At 47.1% G+C, this 16,398-nt stretch overlaps 1 protein-coding gene across 15 annotated transcripts in view; it reads right to left on the bottom strand.

Annotated features, from left to right (window-relative positions):
- Positions 1–16,398, bottom strand: part of ABLIM1 (actin binding LIM protein 1) — a 206,504-nt gene that overhangs the window by 58,193 nt on the left and 131,913 nt on the right. For 9 of the 15 annotated variants that reach the window (XM_045022891.1, XM_045022892.1, XM_045022899.1 and 6 more), the window contains exons 8-9: positions 9,472–9,530; positions 4,780–4,842 (exon numbers count right to left, since the gene is read on the bottom strand). In XM_045022891.1, the coding sequence (XP_044878826.1) occupies positions 4,780–4,842; positions 9,472–9,530 (122 nt within the window). The remainder of the gene's footprint in view (positions 1–4,779; positions 4,843–9,471; positions 9,531–16,398) is intronic. The other 6 variants (XM_045022894.1, XM_045022895.1, XM_045022902.1 and 3 more) reach the window with 1 other exon arrangement.

The following is a 16,398-nucleotide window of genomic DNA, read 5'->3' as shown; positions in this document are numbered from 1 at the left end:
CAGGTGTGGTTTAGTTTTAAAAAACACGCACATACACACGTGCTCACAGATAGGAGCAACTTCTTTCCATCCTAAAAGCAAAGTGCAGTGAAGCAAAATTGGTCTTCAGGACAAGTCATTCCATACTAGTTGTTGCCAAACTTAATCTATGCCACAAAACTACTCATGCAAATGAAGGCTTCCTCCAATACCTGTATTAAGTTTGCACCATGAAAATTATGGGTGAAATCCTGGCTCCCAAATTCCCATTGACTTCAAGGAGGCAGGATTTCACACAATATTCTTAGATTCTACTATCAGGGTTTCATCTTCTTACAGAATGCTAACATACACAATTTTCTTAAGAGAGTGTAAATGTTGTTTTTAAAAGACTACTGCATGTATGTAATTTATGACAAACTTCCCCTCCATAAGCCAGTTTATTCTTGCATGTTGCCAGGTACTTCATACATTTTGGGATCAGTTAACACCTTTCTATTTAGGTCTCAAGCCTAGGAATATATGCTTGGATGAAAGACTTGTTTCTATAAAGGCATCCACTGTAAATATCTATTTTAGTTTTCTATAACACCCATTACTGTGGTAGATAAGTGATTATATGAAATCACTGCATCAATTTGACCCGCAGAGTGATTGACATGAGGCTCTGTTTGCATCAGAAGCACTGAGGAGCAGTACTTAGGAAGAGAGCTAATATCATGCTTTTTTGGCTCACCATGATCCTGCACACCTTATGCACATAAACAAGTTCCTTTGGCTTCAAGGGGACTACTCATGTGAGTAGGAGCTGGAGGATCAGATTGAGGATGCATGTTTCCAGAAGTTGTCAGAGTAGTAATACATCACTTGCATTAGACCTAGAACTGTTACAGACCAAGGCGGGAACTCAGTGGTTGGCAAGTTCCCTGGAGGCTCAGTTCAGCTGAACTCCAGGATGACATTTCATTCAGACACAAGCTAGATGGTTGTAATATTTATCCACTTCTGCCTCTGGCTAAGAGAACGTCACCTATTTCTCCTGGATGACTTATTCTTGGAAGACCCACAGATTGGTTTGCCTCCAACCACTGAGTCCAAACCCATATACCTGTGGATTTTCTGGAGCACTGATCTTGCTAAAGCCCTGATTTCCTTCAAGCACAGATGCATCCCATAGTGCTGAAGTATGTTTGATTTAATCAGTCACACACTGTAACAAGACTGAACTAACTACTGTTTGAGAAAACGAGAGGTTGTATGTACAAAATGGGCTACAGGAATTGTCTCACTATGCGCAAAAGGGAAGTACAGCAAGTAGGGATGAGAAAACTAGTTCTGAAAAAACTAAAAACTGCAGCTTCCCTGAAGCCTTTGGCCATTGCTAGAATCAAACCCAAACTAGACTCTCTCAAGGTTCTGAAATATTCCACTTACTCCACACATCTTCCTCTGTGTGTCTCTCTCTACATGGCTAGGTCTCTGCTGGTACTAGGACTGCAAGACCTAAAATACTAAAAGTATCTTCCTTCAAGCCCAGCTCCAGGGAATACTGGAGATCTCACAAGCATGCCGTTTCCCCAAGAGATTTCCTGCCCTGTTTTGAAGACTTGAGAGCTTTTGATAGGCTTTGAATAAAAATCTAAACTTGCATGTTGTTTCCTATCAGCTCTGTGTTCTTGGGGAACCAGGGCATAGTACCCAGCCTGTCTGACTCACGAAAGACCTTCCCCCTCTGCAGCCTCTGCTTCAGCCAAAGCTGATCAGAAGAAAGACTTACAAAAGGCAATGAAAAGGCAGTGGGAGACGCACCTAAAGCCCTCCGGACCAGGGTGACAGGATTAAGGCAACTCCCCTAGCATCATTTGCATCGGAGATCAGACAGGGAAGCATCTCCATTAGCATACAGAATGGAGAACAGAGATGCTAAGGCAAGAACTGCACTGAACTCTGGGACCAGAAAAGCAGGAAAGCACTGCATGATGGGGGATCTCTGCTCCAGATGTTAATGAGCCCACACCTGCCGACACCCAGCTCAGCAGTTATCAGACCAATTCTAGTAACAAATCCTTTCTTGGTATCCAAAATACTGAAGCTGCCTAACTGCACTGCGAGCTCCCTCAAAGGCACATTGCCCATAGCCAGGAATGATCAGTTCCTATTGTCTAGCCTGAACAAAACAACTTTGGTATACTCCCTTGAGCCATCAGTTTACCCATAAATAAATCTGGTGTTCTCCCTTGAACCATTATTGTTTCCCTACAAAAACCCCTACCCATACTCAAGTAGGTGTTCTGATGCCTGGATCCAAAATCTGCCTCAGTTCCAGTGGGACTTCATCTTCTCCTGACTGACCGTGCTGAGGGCTCTGCCTGTCTCCAGCACTCCAGACCCTCATCTACCACCACCACGTGGGAACCCCGATCAATTCAAGCTTCACACAGTGGTGACAACCCATCTCTCTAGGTGTAGCCTTCTGACCGTGACCTGTGTGATCAGTTATAGTTTTCTAAACCTGACTTTTATAATGAAATTTAAGTTAGATTTAATATTATAACTGTTTTGTTTATCTGGCTCCCCTTGTATGACAATAAATAACGTTCATGGTTAAGCTGGTTGCTTCTCTCTCCTCCCCTGGTGTTTTTCAGCTTCCCCATTCACTCTGCAGCAACGTTCCTCGATCCCTGCAGTGCCCAAAAATCCTGTGGGGTTTGCTCATCAAGCAGGTTACGACCAGAACAATTGTAACGTGAAAGTGGGGATAGGGATGTGCTGAAGCTGGGGCATACGAGGGTGACAGCTTGGAAGTGCTGCTCGACCCAACCTACTGAGTCCAGGAACATATAAGGGGTCAGCTTGGAAGTGCTGATTAATCCGGTCCTCTCAGATGCGCTCGGTTAATGCGTGTGTGTGTTCATCTGATTCTGGGGCTGGAAGAACCCAGCTCTGGGGAACCTGGGTCCTGCAGGATGGCTCCACTGGGAGGGAACTTGCAGGAAGGAGAAGTAGAGCTCCGTATGAGAACGCCAGTGACACAGCAGTACATTGACAGAATTACAGACCCCACCCCCCGAAGAGTAACCCTAATAAATGAGCATACCCCAAAGTAATGGGCAAATCTAGCACCAGTATGGTTAACTGGACCAAGCACATGACTGAACCTTTTCAGACACATACATCATTAATGCTGTGTTCCTTTTAACAGGCAGGTAATGGTGTGATTCTTAATGGCTAAACTATGCGCTTCACTCCTAAAGTCAGACAAGATAATGGTGGATGGCAAGATTTTTATTCCTTTACCTCATGGACATTTGACTTTTCTGAGGAAGAAGTAGAGAATAAGATCTATACAAAAGTAGTATAGTGATGGTTGCAGAGTATCTGGCACATGGAGAGATCACTGAGCCAAATTCTGCCTTGTATCACACCCTGGGCAACCAGAGTACAAATCAGGGCAGATCTTGACTTTGATTAGGTGGATGCCTGCACAAGTCAGAGGGCGGTATTTGATCCTAAATTACCTTCATCCCATGGATTCTACATTGTGAGAAGACAGTTTCTCTATTTTTGGCAGTGAGCACTCACCTATTTCCTGTCCTATTTTTCTAATACCTTGGATAACATTCATTTTTTTATCCTGGGACTTTTGGATAAAGTTGGGTTTCAACACCACTGATCTGAAATCTCATCATCGAATGCACACAAAGCAAAGGGTACAGCCATTCAAAAGTCTTGACCACAGTCTAACAGACTAATGCAATCGTTCTATAGATTACTAACTAGAACCTTTAATATCTGACTGCATCAAGCCTAATTCTCCAGAAACATTTCCTCATCCCAAACCAGTGATAGAGCATCTTTATAGTTGTTAGCAAGCATGCCAAGTTGTTAGATTGCTCTGTTAACCAACATGCAGGAAGGTGCACATTTAGGAGTGGTTCAGGACTGCATTTCCCAGAATTAAATCAGGAACAGAGCATCATAGAGGAAACTGGGTATAGCCTTGAGCCAACTCTTCCTGAAAAATGGGCCTCTTTCTACTGACTTGAATGGGATTCAGCCCTAGAAAACTATGCTGCAGGAAAATATCAAACACTCTGTACCTGCTGGACTCAGAGAAGTCTGGAGGAAGAAAAGCAACCCAGAATGAAGAGATAAGAGAGGGCTTCATAACTCCAACTCGGATAAGCCACAGGTCAAGTCACTGCCTACATGGTGGCAAGAGCTAATGGGCAGCACACGAACCAGGCCATGCTCAGAAACCATTCAAAAATAGAAACTTAACAAAACAATTATTAACCAGTTTAGCTCAGTTAAAATAGTCAGCTGACGCTGGGCAACACTTTTCCAGAATTGGATATTTCAATGAATTTTTTTCATGAAAATCTTAAACACTATTTGTGAAAGTTTCCCCAACCAGCTGTGTAAAGTCACAATAATTTTCGTATGATCAGATCTTTAGTGTAGTGTTTGCATTTGTAATTTTCTATTCCAGAACAACCACTTTCTATAACCCACTGAATAATGACACCAAAGTGAAAGAGCAAAAGGCAATTTTTGTGTGCTTAAAAAACAAACAGAACCTTCATATTAAACAAACAAATTAAGCAGAAGTAGGAAATAGCAAACAAGATGCATTTCATAACGCAAAAGACAAAGTTTGTGCTCCAAGGGGTGAGTGAAGGCAAAGAAAGCTGAGTGAGATAAGCAGCATCAGCATCAGCAGATGACACTAGTGCAGAATAAGGAAATCTTCTCAATAAAGAAGGCTATTAACAACTGTATGAAAACACAATAGCAAACCTCTGTAGAGCGTGGTCTGCGCAGAACCAGACTCTTTGGATAAAAGAAATCAGATGAGGAATGCTGCCATGAAATATAAGAGGGAAAAAAAGTGAAAAAAAAGCAATGTTTCTCCTGGATACAGAACAGCACATAAACATCAAGAGTTCAAGGTCTTTTGCAACACAGTTACTAATACCCCCTTTCACTAAGTTGGACAATAAACTGTGTGCAGTGTCACATCAATGTCACATATGGTTAGCTGCGGAATCACCAACTGGCAGACAATTGTAAAAAAAATAAAAGAAAAGAAAATGCTTGGCATTTATGTAGAGTTGCTTTATTTCCTGCTTGTTTTGGCTTCATAACACGCCACACAAAAATCTAATGGGGAAAAAGGTCTTAAGCAACCCTTGTTTTTATGAACTCCACCTAAGACAAGGGTGGGCAAACTTTTTGGCCCGAGGGCCACATCTGGGTGGGGAAATTGTATGCAGGGCCATGAATGTAGGGCTGAGGCAGGGGGTTGGGGTGCAGGATGGGTGCGGGGTGCAGGAGAGGGCTCAGGGCAGAGGCTTGGGGGGGTCCAGAAGGGGTTTGGGGTGCAGGCTCTGGCCCGGCATTGCTTACCTCGGGCGGCTCCGGGGTGGCAGTGGCGCGCAGCAGGGCTAAGGCAGGCTCCCTGTCTGCCCTGGCCCCTGCAAGTGGCCAGCATGTCCAGCAGTGGCTCCTGGGGTTGGGGTGGGGCAGGCAGCTCCGCGCGTGCTGCCCTCGCCTGCGGGTATCACCCCCGAAGTTCCCATTGGCTACGGTTCCCTGTTCCCGGCCAATGAGAGCTGTGGGGGGCGGTGCCTGCAGGTGAGGGCAGCGCACGGAGCCCTCTGCACCCCCTCCCCCAGGGGCCGTCGGAACATGGTGCCGGCTGCTTCCGGGAGCAGCACGGGGCCAGGGAGCCTGCCTTATCCCCACTGCCCCATAGGGCTGGCAATCCTGCGGGCCGGATTGAAAGCCCTGACGGGCCGGATCCAGCCCGCGAGCCGTAGTTTGCCCTCCCCTGACCTAAGAGTTAGCTAGCGAGAGCGCTGACTAACTTGTATTCTAGTTAAAGTCACTGAGATAAAACAGAGCTTGCCAAGGACTTCTGAAGCCGCGTCAACAGTAAGTTTGGTTGGTTTCAAAGGGAAAGGAAATCCAGCAGTGAAGAGTCCACGTCACCAGAAAATCTGGTCCTGCCCAATACTATGAGGTCACAAGCACTCTCATCCGCCATTTCAAGGCAGTGTTCTTACATTGTACAGGTGTGAATGTCTCTGTTAATTTAACTGATTTCAGTTAAGATTATCTGAGTGAAAAGTACTTGCTGGCTTTGATGTATAAAGAAAAAGTAAAGAGATTTGGAAGGAACATCTGCAGTTTCATGGGGACTGGAAATAAGCCAGAAGGTTTAAAAGGTCAGCTTGGAGTATATTTGCAATGGCAGTGATGTAGTCAGGAATACTTTGAAACAATTAAAAGTCTGTTGGGTCACTGACAAGGGAACATATTGTATACAAGCCACACGCCAATAAATACAAGCAGTCTGTCTCCCAATCACTGCCACAACACACTGTTTTACACCCATACAGCTGAATGAGCAATGAGCCCTAAATCAGCCTAAAAGCCTAACAATCTACAGCGGCTTCCACCCAGCAGTTCACCAGCAGCTCAACCCACTGGTCCTCAATCAGGGAAGGGCTGACGGTTTTAGAGCACACTTCACATAAGGGCATGTCTCCACCTTCTAATTTTAGAGGAAGAGGCATCAAAATACCCAGACTGTCTGTTACTAGGGCAACAATCACTTCCTTAAATTTCTCCTGAAAGAACTGACTCTTCTACGAATGTCACAGCGTTGGATAATTGGTATCGGCTGATGCCGTGATACGCTGGTCATGGACAGCTGTACTTGTACAAATGACACAATTCAGTGTGGTGAAAGCCACTGGCCTGAGAGAACATCCAACATGCTGAACATGCTGAGAGACTGCTGAACTCGAATTAATATGAAAATCAGACACAATTAACTTAGGTTTAAACAGAGACTGGGAATGGTTGGGTCATCACACTAATTGAATCTATTTCCCTCTGTTAAGTTCTCCTCACACCTTCTATGGGTCATCTCAAATATCACTTCAAAAGTTTTTTTCTCCTGCTGATGATAGCTCATCTCAATTGATTAGACTCTTACAGTTGGTATGCATACTTCCACCTTTTCATGTTCTCTGTATGTATAAATATCTCCTGTCTGTGTATTCCATTCTATGCATCCGAAGAAGTGGGCTGTAGCTCACGAAAGCTTATGCTGAAATAAATTTGCTAGTCTCTAAGGTGCCACAAGTACTCCTGTTCTTTTAACATGCTTACTGACTTCCAAGATTTCCCAAGCTGGACCAGCCCCTCTCTTCCTATGGAGAGGAAAATGGTGATGATATGTCACTACAAATTTTGAGAAAAAAAAATTCAAAATCTTTGAAAATTTTTGACCACCTCTACTATTTAATAATCATACTCTCTGTAATTGTAAAGTAATTTCTACAGACATTTGCAACCAAATGGCATGAATCTGCAATGATCAATCCAAATAGTTAACTGTGTCACCCATACACTACAGTGTGGGCCTGATTCTCCTCTGATACCAGTGTATTTCTACTGATTTAGATTTATACCTGATTTACAGCAATCAGAGCAGAATCAGCTCCCAATAAAAATCATCCCTAGCTTTTAGATAGCACTTTTCATCAGTAGATCGCAAAGTGCTGTACAAAGGAGGTCAGTAGCATTATCCCTATTTTACAGATGGGAAAACTGAGGCACAGAACAGTGACGTGACTCTCCCAAGGTCACCCAGTAGGCCAGTGACAGAGCCAGGAATAAAACAGAAGTATGTTCCAGTTCAATGCTCCATCCACTAGGCCACACTATAGTATCATGTATAGTTCATGTGGCCAGATATATAAGGGTATGTCTAAGATGGACATACTACACTATGCAGACCTTCTGACTGGTGTCTGTGGCTTGACCTGCATCCACACTGCAAAAGGTCAGGGCTTGGACACGGACTCAGGCTTGGACCCACCCCCGGAGGGTCCTAGGACACAAGTCCTGAGGGCTTGGCTGACCCAAGACAGACTGATCTGTATGTGGATGGAAGTGGGGTTTGGTCTGAAACCTGGTTGGGAGTCCGGTCTCAGTGTGCAGTGCAGACATACCTTAAGAGTATGTCTATATGGCAAACACACCCAACAGCAGCCAGTCTCCGAGCCTGGGTCTATAGAGTATGGCTTGCGGGGCTTGCACTCCAATGCTAAAATCGTCGTGCTGACATTTGGGCTCACACTGGAGCTAGGGCTCTGAAATCCGCCCCTCTCCGCGGGCTTCAGAGCCCCAGCTCCTGCCGGAGCTGCAACAGCTCCATGGCTATTTTTAGCACCATCACACGAGTCTGAGTCTGTAGACTCAAGCTCTGAGACTCGCTGCCATGGGGTTCTTTTTGCCGTGCAAACATACCCTAAAGTGTTCACATGGTTATTTTCAGCAGCAAATAACTGATGAAAAATAACCCAGTTTTGAAGTGCGAAAGTCTTCTCTGAGAAAGCGTCTATTCAGAACAACTTGCCAGTGCTGGATCGGGCTGCATCTGTTAAAGCTCTGCTTTGCATTGCTTCCCCAACATTTTCCTGAAGGTCTGAATCTGCCGCTGGACTGTTCCCCACAAAAATAACAGCATGTTAGCTACATTCAGAGTAAACACGCTAAGGAGAATGTTGTCCAGTGTGGCGCGCCAGCATCACGTTTCGTAAGAAGAGAACTACTACGAACTGAGCACACCATGAACACAGCACCATGTGCAACGTACATTCACCAAAGTGCCTCTTGGCCCATTTTTCATCTGCAGCCTCTGAAACTTGAGCCCAGAAACATTCACCAGGCTCACAGGCGCACACTCTCTCATCTCTGCGCATGAGCAGGCACGTGCAAACACAAACAGGGTAACCGACTGCATGGTGAACTAACCCACTAGTGCCCACAAAGGCCTGTTGGCACTTCTCACACACACAGCCAGGTTCTCACCTGGCGTAAATCAGTTTAGCGCCACTGAAGTCATCAAGAATCTGATCCAGAAAGTTTGGCCACACAAATGTTAAGTCTTGGTTCAGGCTGGCTTAAAATGTGGTCCTAAATATTGAGGGGCACATCTAGCATTAAGCATATTTCTTCTTAGCATTCAAAACAGGATAAATTAGGTTTAAAGGGTTCATTTAGCTGGTGAAGGAAGATCAGCCCATGCTGAGTAACGCAGCAAATGGCTCTAAAGAACACAGCACAGCTGACAAACAAGGTACAGAGATGTCATGACTGTGTGAAAATAAAAAGATTCATTGACACATTTGCTTTGTTCACATTACTCCCTTGAGATTTTTCCCTCACGCTGTAAGGTGAACAATGTCCTGGAGACAATGCCCTCTTTGGAACAAATACATTGAGATGGTGAACACAGGATGCGCAGCAGCACCTCTGGAGTAAAACACTGTACTTGCTACCAGGATTGTCGTGGTGGGGCAATAAAAACCATAGGAAATCACATTCTGTCAAGGAGAAAGATCAGTTACTGTGTGTGCAAATTATCTGGAGCGTAACTGAGCTTAGTGTCTACCTCCTGTTTGTTTATCTTACCCGTAACTTATCTTCTGCCTTAGTGGACTGCTTACAGTCGGGATGCCATACAGTGGAACCTGGAATAAAATAATGCATTACTCAGAGTAAATCAGATGACTTCGGGTCACAGAGAGGAGAACATTACAATACTTAGACAGACCCCTCATTGCATCGCAATGTGCTGGGAATAACCTACAAATTCCACCCCAGCATGTGAGAAATGCAACAGAATTAAAAACAGACTTTGCCAGCCTACAGTGGCATCTATCTGAGGGTCTCAAAGTACTTTTCACATGAGTGAATTAAACCTCACGCACAATCCTGTGCAGCAGGGATAGGATCTGTTCGAATATGATGTTGCAGCTAGAAGAGTCATGTTGCTGTGGGTCAGAGAAAGAGGCTGGATCTGTGGCTGGGTCACAGAGGTGAGAGAAGGGGAAGTGGGTCCTATGTCTAGCTTCCTATGCAGTCGTGGGTAAACCCTTCCCACTAAGTCCCTTCACCTTTTCTCTCATTTGCAAAAGGGATGTACAGTAATAATACCAATTAAAACTGGCATTGATTGGTGGATGTGTGTGAGTGTGAGTGTGAGAAAAGCAACAGAAACCGAGAGGAGCAAAGAAGCCTCAGACACAGATAGGGAACCCTGGTGGCATGACCTTGAGAAAAAAAGAGAGCTTTTTGGTATAGTGCTGGCTGAAAGAGGCTTGGAACCGCGAGTAAAGAAACTATCTCCAGTTGTTTGATTCCTCCTGTATTCAGGGAAGCAGGACTTCGTAAACAAACAGGATTGTATCAGAGAAATACCTGACCATCACCAATTTCTCCTCCTAGTGGAAACAATCCACAAGACCCCCAAAATCAGCTAACTTCTTGGGTCAAAAAGGGGTAACAATACTTCATTACCCCCCAGTGGTGCTGTGAGGCTCAATTCATTAACACCTGTAAGGGCTGGTCTACACTGGGTTGGGGGGGGGGGTCGATGTAAGATACGCAACTTCAGCTACAGGAATAGCGTAGCTGAAGTTGACGTATCTTATTTCGACTTACCTCCCGTCCTCACGGCACGGGATCGACAGCTGCGGCTCCCCCGTTGACTCCGCTTCCGCCTCTCGCCCTGGTGGAGTTCCAGAGTCAACGGGAGCGCGTTCAGGGATCGATATATCGCATCTAGACGAGACGTGATATATCGATCCCCACAGGGGCGGCTCTAGCCATTTTGCCGCCCCAAGCAGGGCGGCACGCCACGGGGTGCGCTCTGCCAGTCGCCAGTTCCGCGGCTCCTGTGGACCTCCCACAGACGTGCCTGCGGAGAGTCCGCTGGTCCCACGGCTCCGTTGGACCTCCCGCAGGGACGCCTGCGGATGCTCCACCGAAGCCGCGGGACCAGTGGACCCTCTGCAGGCACGCCTGCAGGAGGTCCACCGGAGCCGTCTGCCGCCCTCCCGGCGACCGGCAGAACGCCCCCCGTGGCGTGCCGCCCCAAGCACGCGCTTGGCGAGCTGGGGCCTGGAGCTGCCCCTGGATCCCCAATAGATCGATCGCTACCCGCCGATCCAACGGGTAGTCTGGACGTACCCTCAGTGTCTTGGAGCATCTTGGATGGAAGGCACTATCATCAGTAAGTGCAGAGTATTATAATCCTAGCATCACCTAATCTAGGGGTGGCCAACCTGTGGCTCCGGAGCTGCATGCGGCTCTTCAGAAGTTAATACGTGGCTCCTTACCTAGGCACTGATTCCGGTAGCTGGAGCTACAAACGCCAACTTTCCAATGTGCTGGGGGCGGCGGTGCTCACTGCTCAGCCCCCTGCTCTGCCCCTGAACCTGCCATGTCCTCGTTCCTCCTCCCTCCCCTCCATAGCCTCCTGAGCAAGTGAAACAGCTGACTGTGGTGGGTGCGGGGAGTAGGCGCTGATTGGTGGGGAATGCCAGCAGACAGGAAGCGCTGGGGGCTGGGGAGCAGATGGGGGGGCTGCTGACGTATCACTGTGGCTCTTTGGAAATGTACATTGGTAAATTCTGGCTCCTTCTCAGGCTGAGGTTGGCCAACCCTGACCTAATCTATCCCAGCCCACCCCACACTCACCATCCCTGAGAGTGCAGGATGCAATGAGGACTCAGAGAAAGAAACAGCACAGCATGTTTTGTGCTAAAATCCTGACTGCTGCACTATGCCTGAGTGGCCAGCTCAGGAGGGCACCCCGGTGAGCAAGGAATCCTCTCCCCTAGGCCGTGGTGCAGCACCCTTGAGGCTGCACCCCGGTCACACCTCCCCTGCTGTTATAAGAGGGGCATTAGCCAGTGGGTCTGCGTAGGGTTAGATTCAGCCCCACTCCCACATGTTGCGGCCCAGGGATGCACAAGGAGCTCCAAAGGCTCAGGTTCTGCAGACAGGGTGGTTAAAATCCCTCCATACCTGGGTTCCTCCCATACACTGAAGAACCGTATCTGGGGGGTAGGGTTTCACTGTCCTCTGTAGCCTGGGGAATGGATCGCCTGCCAGGATCATCTGGGCATAGCTCATCTAATCAATTCCCTCCCTCGGGCATTGGTGGTACCTGGGTCGCTCCTGTTCTCTGTCTGTGGCGCACAACAGTTTATCCTCTCAAGGACTGAAATGCTGCCACCAGTTACTATCCTGATTGAAACTGCTTCTGAGCAGAGGCTAAACCCAAATGGATTTTTCATCTGGACTGCACCCTATTGTGGTCAAAGCCAAAGCACCATTCCAACCACAATGGAGCCAAATGTTTGCCTGCAAGAAAGATCCTCCCCACCCCACTCCTCTGCATCCGCAATGAAACACTAAAATCTACGGCATTGCAGCATGAATATTATCTCACGTGCAGGCACAGGAGATCCTTCCCAACAAAGGCCAAGTTAAAAGGTACGGGTCGGGGCAGCTCCGAGGGGGGCCTTTATTTCAAAAGGTCCCTTTCTTGTGCTGAAGCACAAACCGTCAGGAGTGATTCCAATTGCCAGCAGCACACAATGTAAACAGCATCAACAGGAGACTGGAAGGAACACGCGGACTCTGAATCACAGCATCAGATGTCTAGCTTTGAGTCTGAGCCCAGGAAGGAGAAGAAACTGCTCGTTCGGCAGGGGAAGCATTCAGTGAACAGGGGGAAGCATAACAAAAGATGGCATGTCCGAAACACCAGCCTCAGAGCCAGGGCTGTACAAACCCTGCATAGGTCGGAAGGAAACCAGCCCTTGAAGGTTCACTTAAAGGCCTGATGAACAGGAACGTTCATGAGGCTCTAAAATGGGACTCAAGAGAGTTCCCAGCTCTGCCACAGACTCCCTATGGGCTGGGCCGGCTTTAGGCCTATTCCACCAATTCCTAAGAGGGTCCCGGGCTCAGTGAGAATCCCTTCCCTGGCTAGAGGCGCCTTTTTAATTTTTACTCACCTGGCGGCGCTTCGGGTCTTCAGCGGCACTTCAGCGGCGGGTCCTTCGCTTACTCTGGGTCTTCGGCGTCACTTCGGCAGCGGGTGCTTCAGTGCCTCTGAAGACCTGGAGCGAGTGAAGGACCCGTTGCCGAAGTGCCGCCAAAGACTCAGAGCACCTCCCGGTGAGTACAAGCCCCATGTATTTTTTAACATGTGTTTTTGTTTTTTTTTAATTCATCCCTGCCGGGGCCCCGTCGAAACTGTTCGAATTGGGCCCCACACTTCCTAAAGTCGGCCCTGCCTGTGGGACCCTGGGGAAATTCACGTCCGTTCTCTGGGACTCCGTTCTCCTTCTGTAAAACAGATTTCCTTTCTCCCACCCTTTGTCTTAAATATTTACACTGCAAATTCTCTGGGGCAAGGGCTGGGTCTGACTATGTGTGTGTCCAGCATGTAGCACAATGGGGCCTCTAGATGTGAACATTCCTTAGGCAGAATTGGATGGGGGGCAGTTCCCCGGCTTCTGGGGGGAAGCAGAGTGGCATGGAGTTGAGCTGCGCTTTTCAGAGAGCTAACAACCTCAATATCGGTTCACAAACCCAATGAGAGGTTTGAAACACAGCAAACTTCAAACCCAAACTCAGATCAAGTGGGTATGAGGTTAGATGTGACTATTTTGCAGTCCCGTACTTCAAGCCAACCACGGCTTCTAGGTTTTATCCACCCAAATGTGCTCATTTATTTTGAAATAGCTCAGAGCTATGTAAATCTTCCAGACCCATCCTAGTTCAGTTTAATTACTTTTCTATTGGAAACTCTACAGTACACTGCTGTTAATCCCTCCATTACCATGCGTTTGTTTGCTCCCTTGGCAGACACCAAACAAAATGTTCAGCTGTCCAACTTTTTTTCCTGCATGCACCGGCACTACAACACAGAGCAAGCTCTGAAATCTACAAACTCGGGTTAAGAGAATAAGCCTGGAAAGCATGAAAGGCTACATGAAAACCAACTACAGCAGGCACGCTCTGAACACTAAGCAACGTCTCACCTTGGCACCAATCCCCTGGGTGAGACAGAGAAATGTGTTATACGGAAACACGCGGGAGAAAGAAAATTTTTGGTGCTATTCCTCATTTCCCCAGGCAAACCCACAGACTCTCTCCCATTATTATAGAAAGATAATTTGAGGCTGGAAAACACAGGTGGGTTTGTTTGTTTTAACACACTGTTCTTTTTGCAGGTTTCCTCTGTTTTCATTAGATGTAACATTCAAGTAGCCATCAATAAACACACTGGATGAAATCCTGGCCCCAGAACTCACCGTGGGGCAAGGATTGCATTCATGTTCTTACACAGAGAGCAATGGAGGAATGAGATGCAGACACAGACAATGCCCAGTGGAGACGGTAATTATGAAAGGAGGGAGCTTCCTGCTTTCACTCATTTTACGATATGCAATTGTTCCCCCTGCAGCAAAATGCTTGGGAAGCTACTACCGCTCCATTCGGTGCAGGGGGAACTGGTTCCCCTGGGGAACCTATACTGATGGCTTCACCATATTCCTATGAGCTGAAGCTAAGAGGGACTTTCAGCATAGGAAAGACTTTCAGGTACACGGTACTTAGATCCAACAAGCTAAATGCAGCCTGCAGCAAGCAGGTAAAATTCTTCCTGAAGGGCCTGATGATACAATCAGTGCAGTAAGTTGGTAAGTAAACAGTTGTAAACAGCAAAGTAGTGTAACTTGCACTGATTTGCCATTAGGTGGAGAAAAAAAGAGTGCAACTTGCATCCAGGGAGGTGAAGGCAGGGACATAGCGTGAAAGAAATGGAGTTGAAGGAGCCAGACACCTCTCCTGCGCCATCCCCCTGGGCTAAATTTATCACCAAGGTGTATGTGGGTACAGTTCTCATTGGCTTGAGTGTGCTCAGTAGTGTTGGTGGTCTGTGATATACAGGAGGTCAGACTAGATGATCCAGTGGCCCCCTCTGCCCTTAAACTCTATGTCTCTATTTTAGGAGTTGCATTTACACCAACGGCTAGACTGGGTCACCAAGGAATCCCCAATCAGAGTATGCTTCCCCATTCACTGCATGCCAGACTGGTGCAAGTTACATCAGTTCAGCCCTTCCTACCATTGACATTGTGATGCTGGCAGACCAGGTGCCAGCTCTTGCCAAGGCGGTAGGCATCAGCTGAGCCCTGACAAATTCATAGCTGGAAACCAGACCAGCTCACCTGTACGTTAGTATTGTTCAAGACAGATACTAGACTTACCAGAATAGGATTAGTGTCTAAAGTCTATGGAATGCTTGTAAGTTGTTGCATGCATTCATTTCACTTGCAATGTCTGCATCCCATGCGATAAGGTGATATGTACGTTTTGCTTTATAACTGTAAAATCGCTAGCTCTGAACCTGTGAAACCAGTCAGGAGGAATGGTCCACCACTCATCAAGACAGGTTATGAAAACTAAATTGGCCATCGTGGAACATCATGATACAAAGACTTGGTTAATGGCCCTCTCACACCGCTGAAGGTGCGACATGCAAGAAAGACCATCTGTTGAATGCTGGAAGAAGGAGATAAAACAGGGACACAAGAAAAATTTCTCTCTCTCTTTGCTGGAGCTAGGAAACAGAAGCAGAGATCCCCAGGGTCAACCTGGGTTAGCCCTAAAAGAGATTCAGTGCTGACAGATTACTATAAATCTGTCATCTGTTGGAACCACAGACTAACTCAGTTGTGTATATATGTTTGCCGGCTTTAGTCTGTAAATAACTCATTTCTTTTCTTAGTTAATAAATCCTTAGTTTACTATAGGAGTGGCTATAAGAGTTGTCTTTAGTGAGAGATCGGAGGAACAAATTGACTTGGGGTAAGTGACTGGTCTTTTGGGACTGAAAGCAACCTGAATCTTTTGTGATCTTTGGTGTATGGCAACCAACTATCATTAAGTCCAGCCTCGCTGGGTAGCGAGATTGACTGGAATGCCCAAGGGGACCATCTGTGACCCCATGGTAAGACGGTTATAGTGCATCAGGAGTTCACATTTAGTACTGGGTTGGCGAAATCTAATTACAGGATTTACAACCAATTCGGGGGCTCTGCCCTGCTTTTTGACAGTCGCCTGGAGGCTGGCACTCACGGTTGTGAACCACTCCAGACAGAGTGACAGACATCACCACTGATTTTTGGTTGAAAAATCCATTTACTTTTCACTTGTTCACATTGTTCAGACCCTCGTGTCGCCCTTTTGTTTTCTAACTCATCACTAGGGCCCTACTGAATTCACGGCCGTGAAAAACGCGTCACAGACTGAAATCTGATCTCCCCTGTGAAATCTGCTTGCAGTCAGGGGCTCTTACTCTGTGCAGGGTTCCAGCCAGCTGGGAATGGGGAGGGACGAGACTTCCTCTTCCCTTGCAGGGGCACTCCCAGGGTGGGTCAGACCTACCTCCGGGATCTCTCCTGGCTGCAGGAAGCTCCATGGCTCCAGCAGTCAGCCCCAGCCATGGGGAGGCTGTGGCTCCAGCTGTCAGCC

The sequence above is a fragment of the Mauremys mutica genome, chromosome 7, assembly GCF_020497125.1.
Source record: "Mauremys mutica isolate MM-2020 ecotype Southern chromosome 7, ASM2049712v1, whole genome shotgun sequence".
Taxonomy (NCBI): domain Eukaryota; kingdom Metazoa; phylum Chordata; order Testudines; family Geoemydidae; genus Mauremys; species Mauremys mutica.
This window is presented reverse-complemented; position numbering and strand designations above follow the sequence as displayed.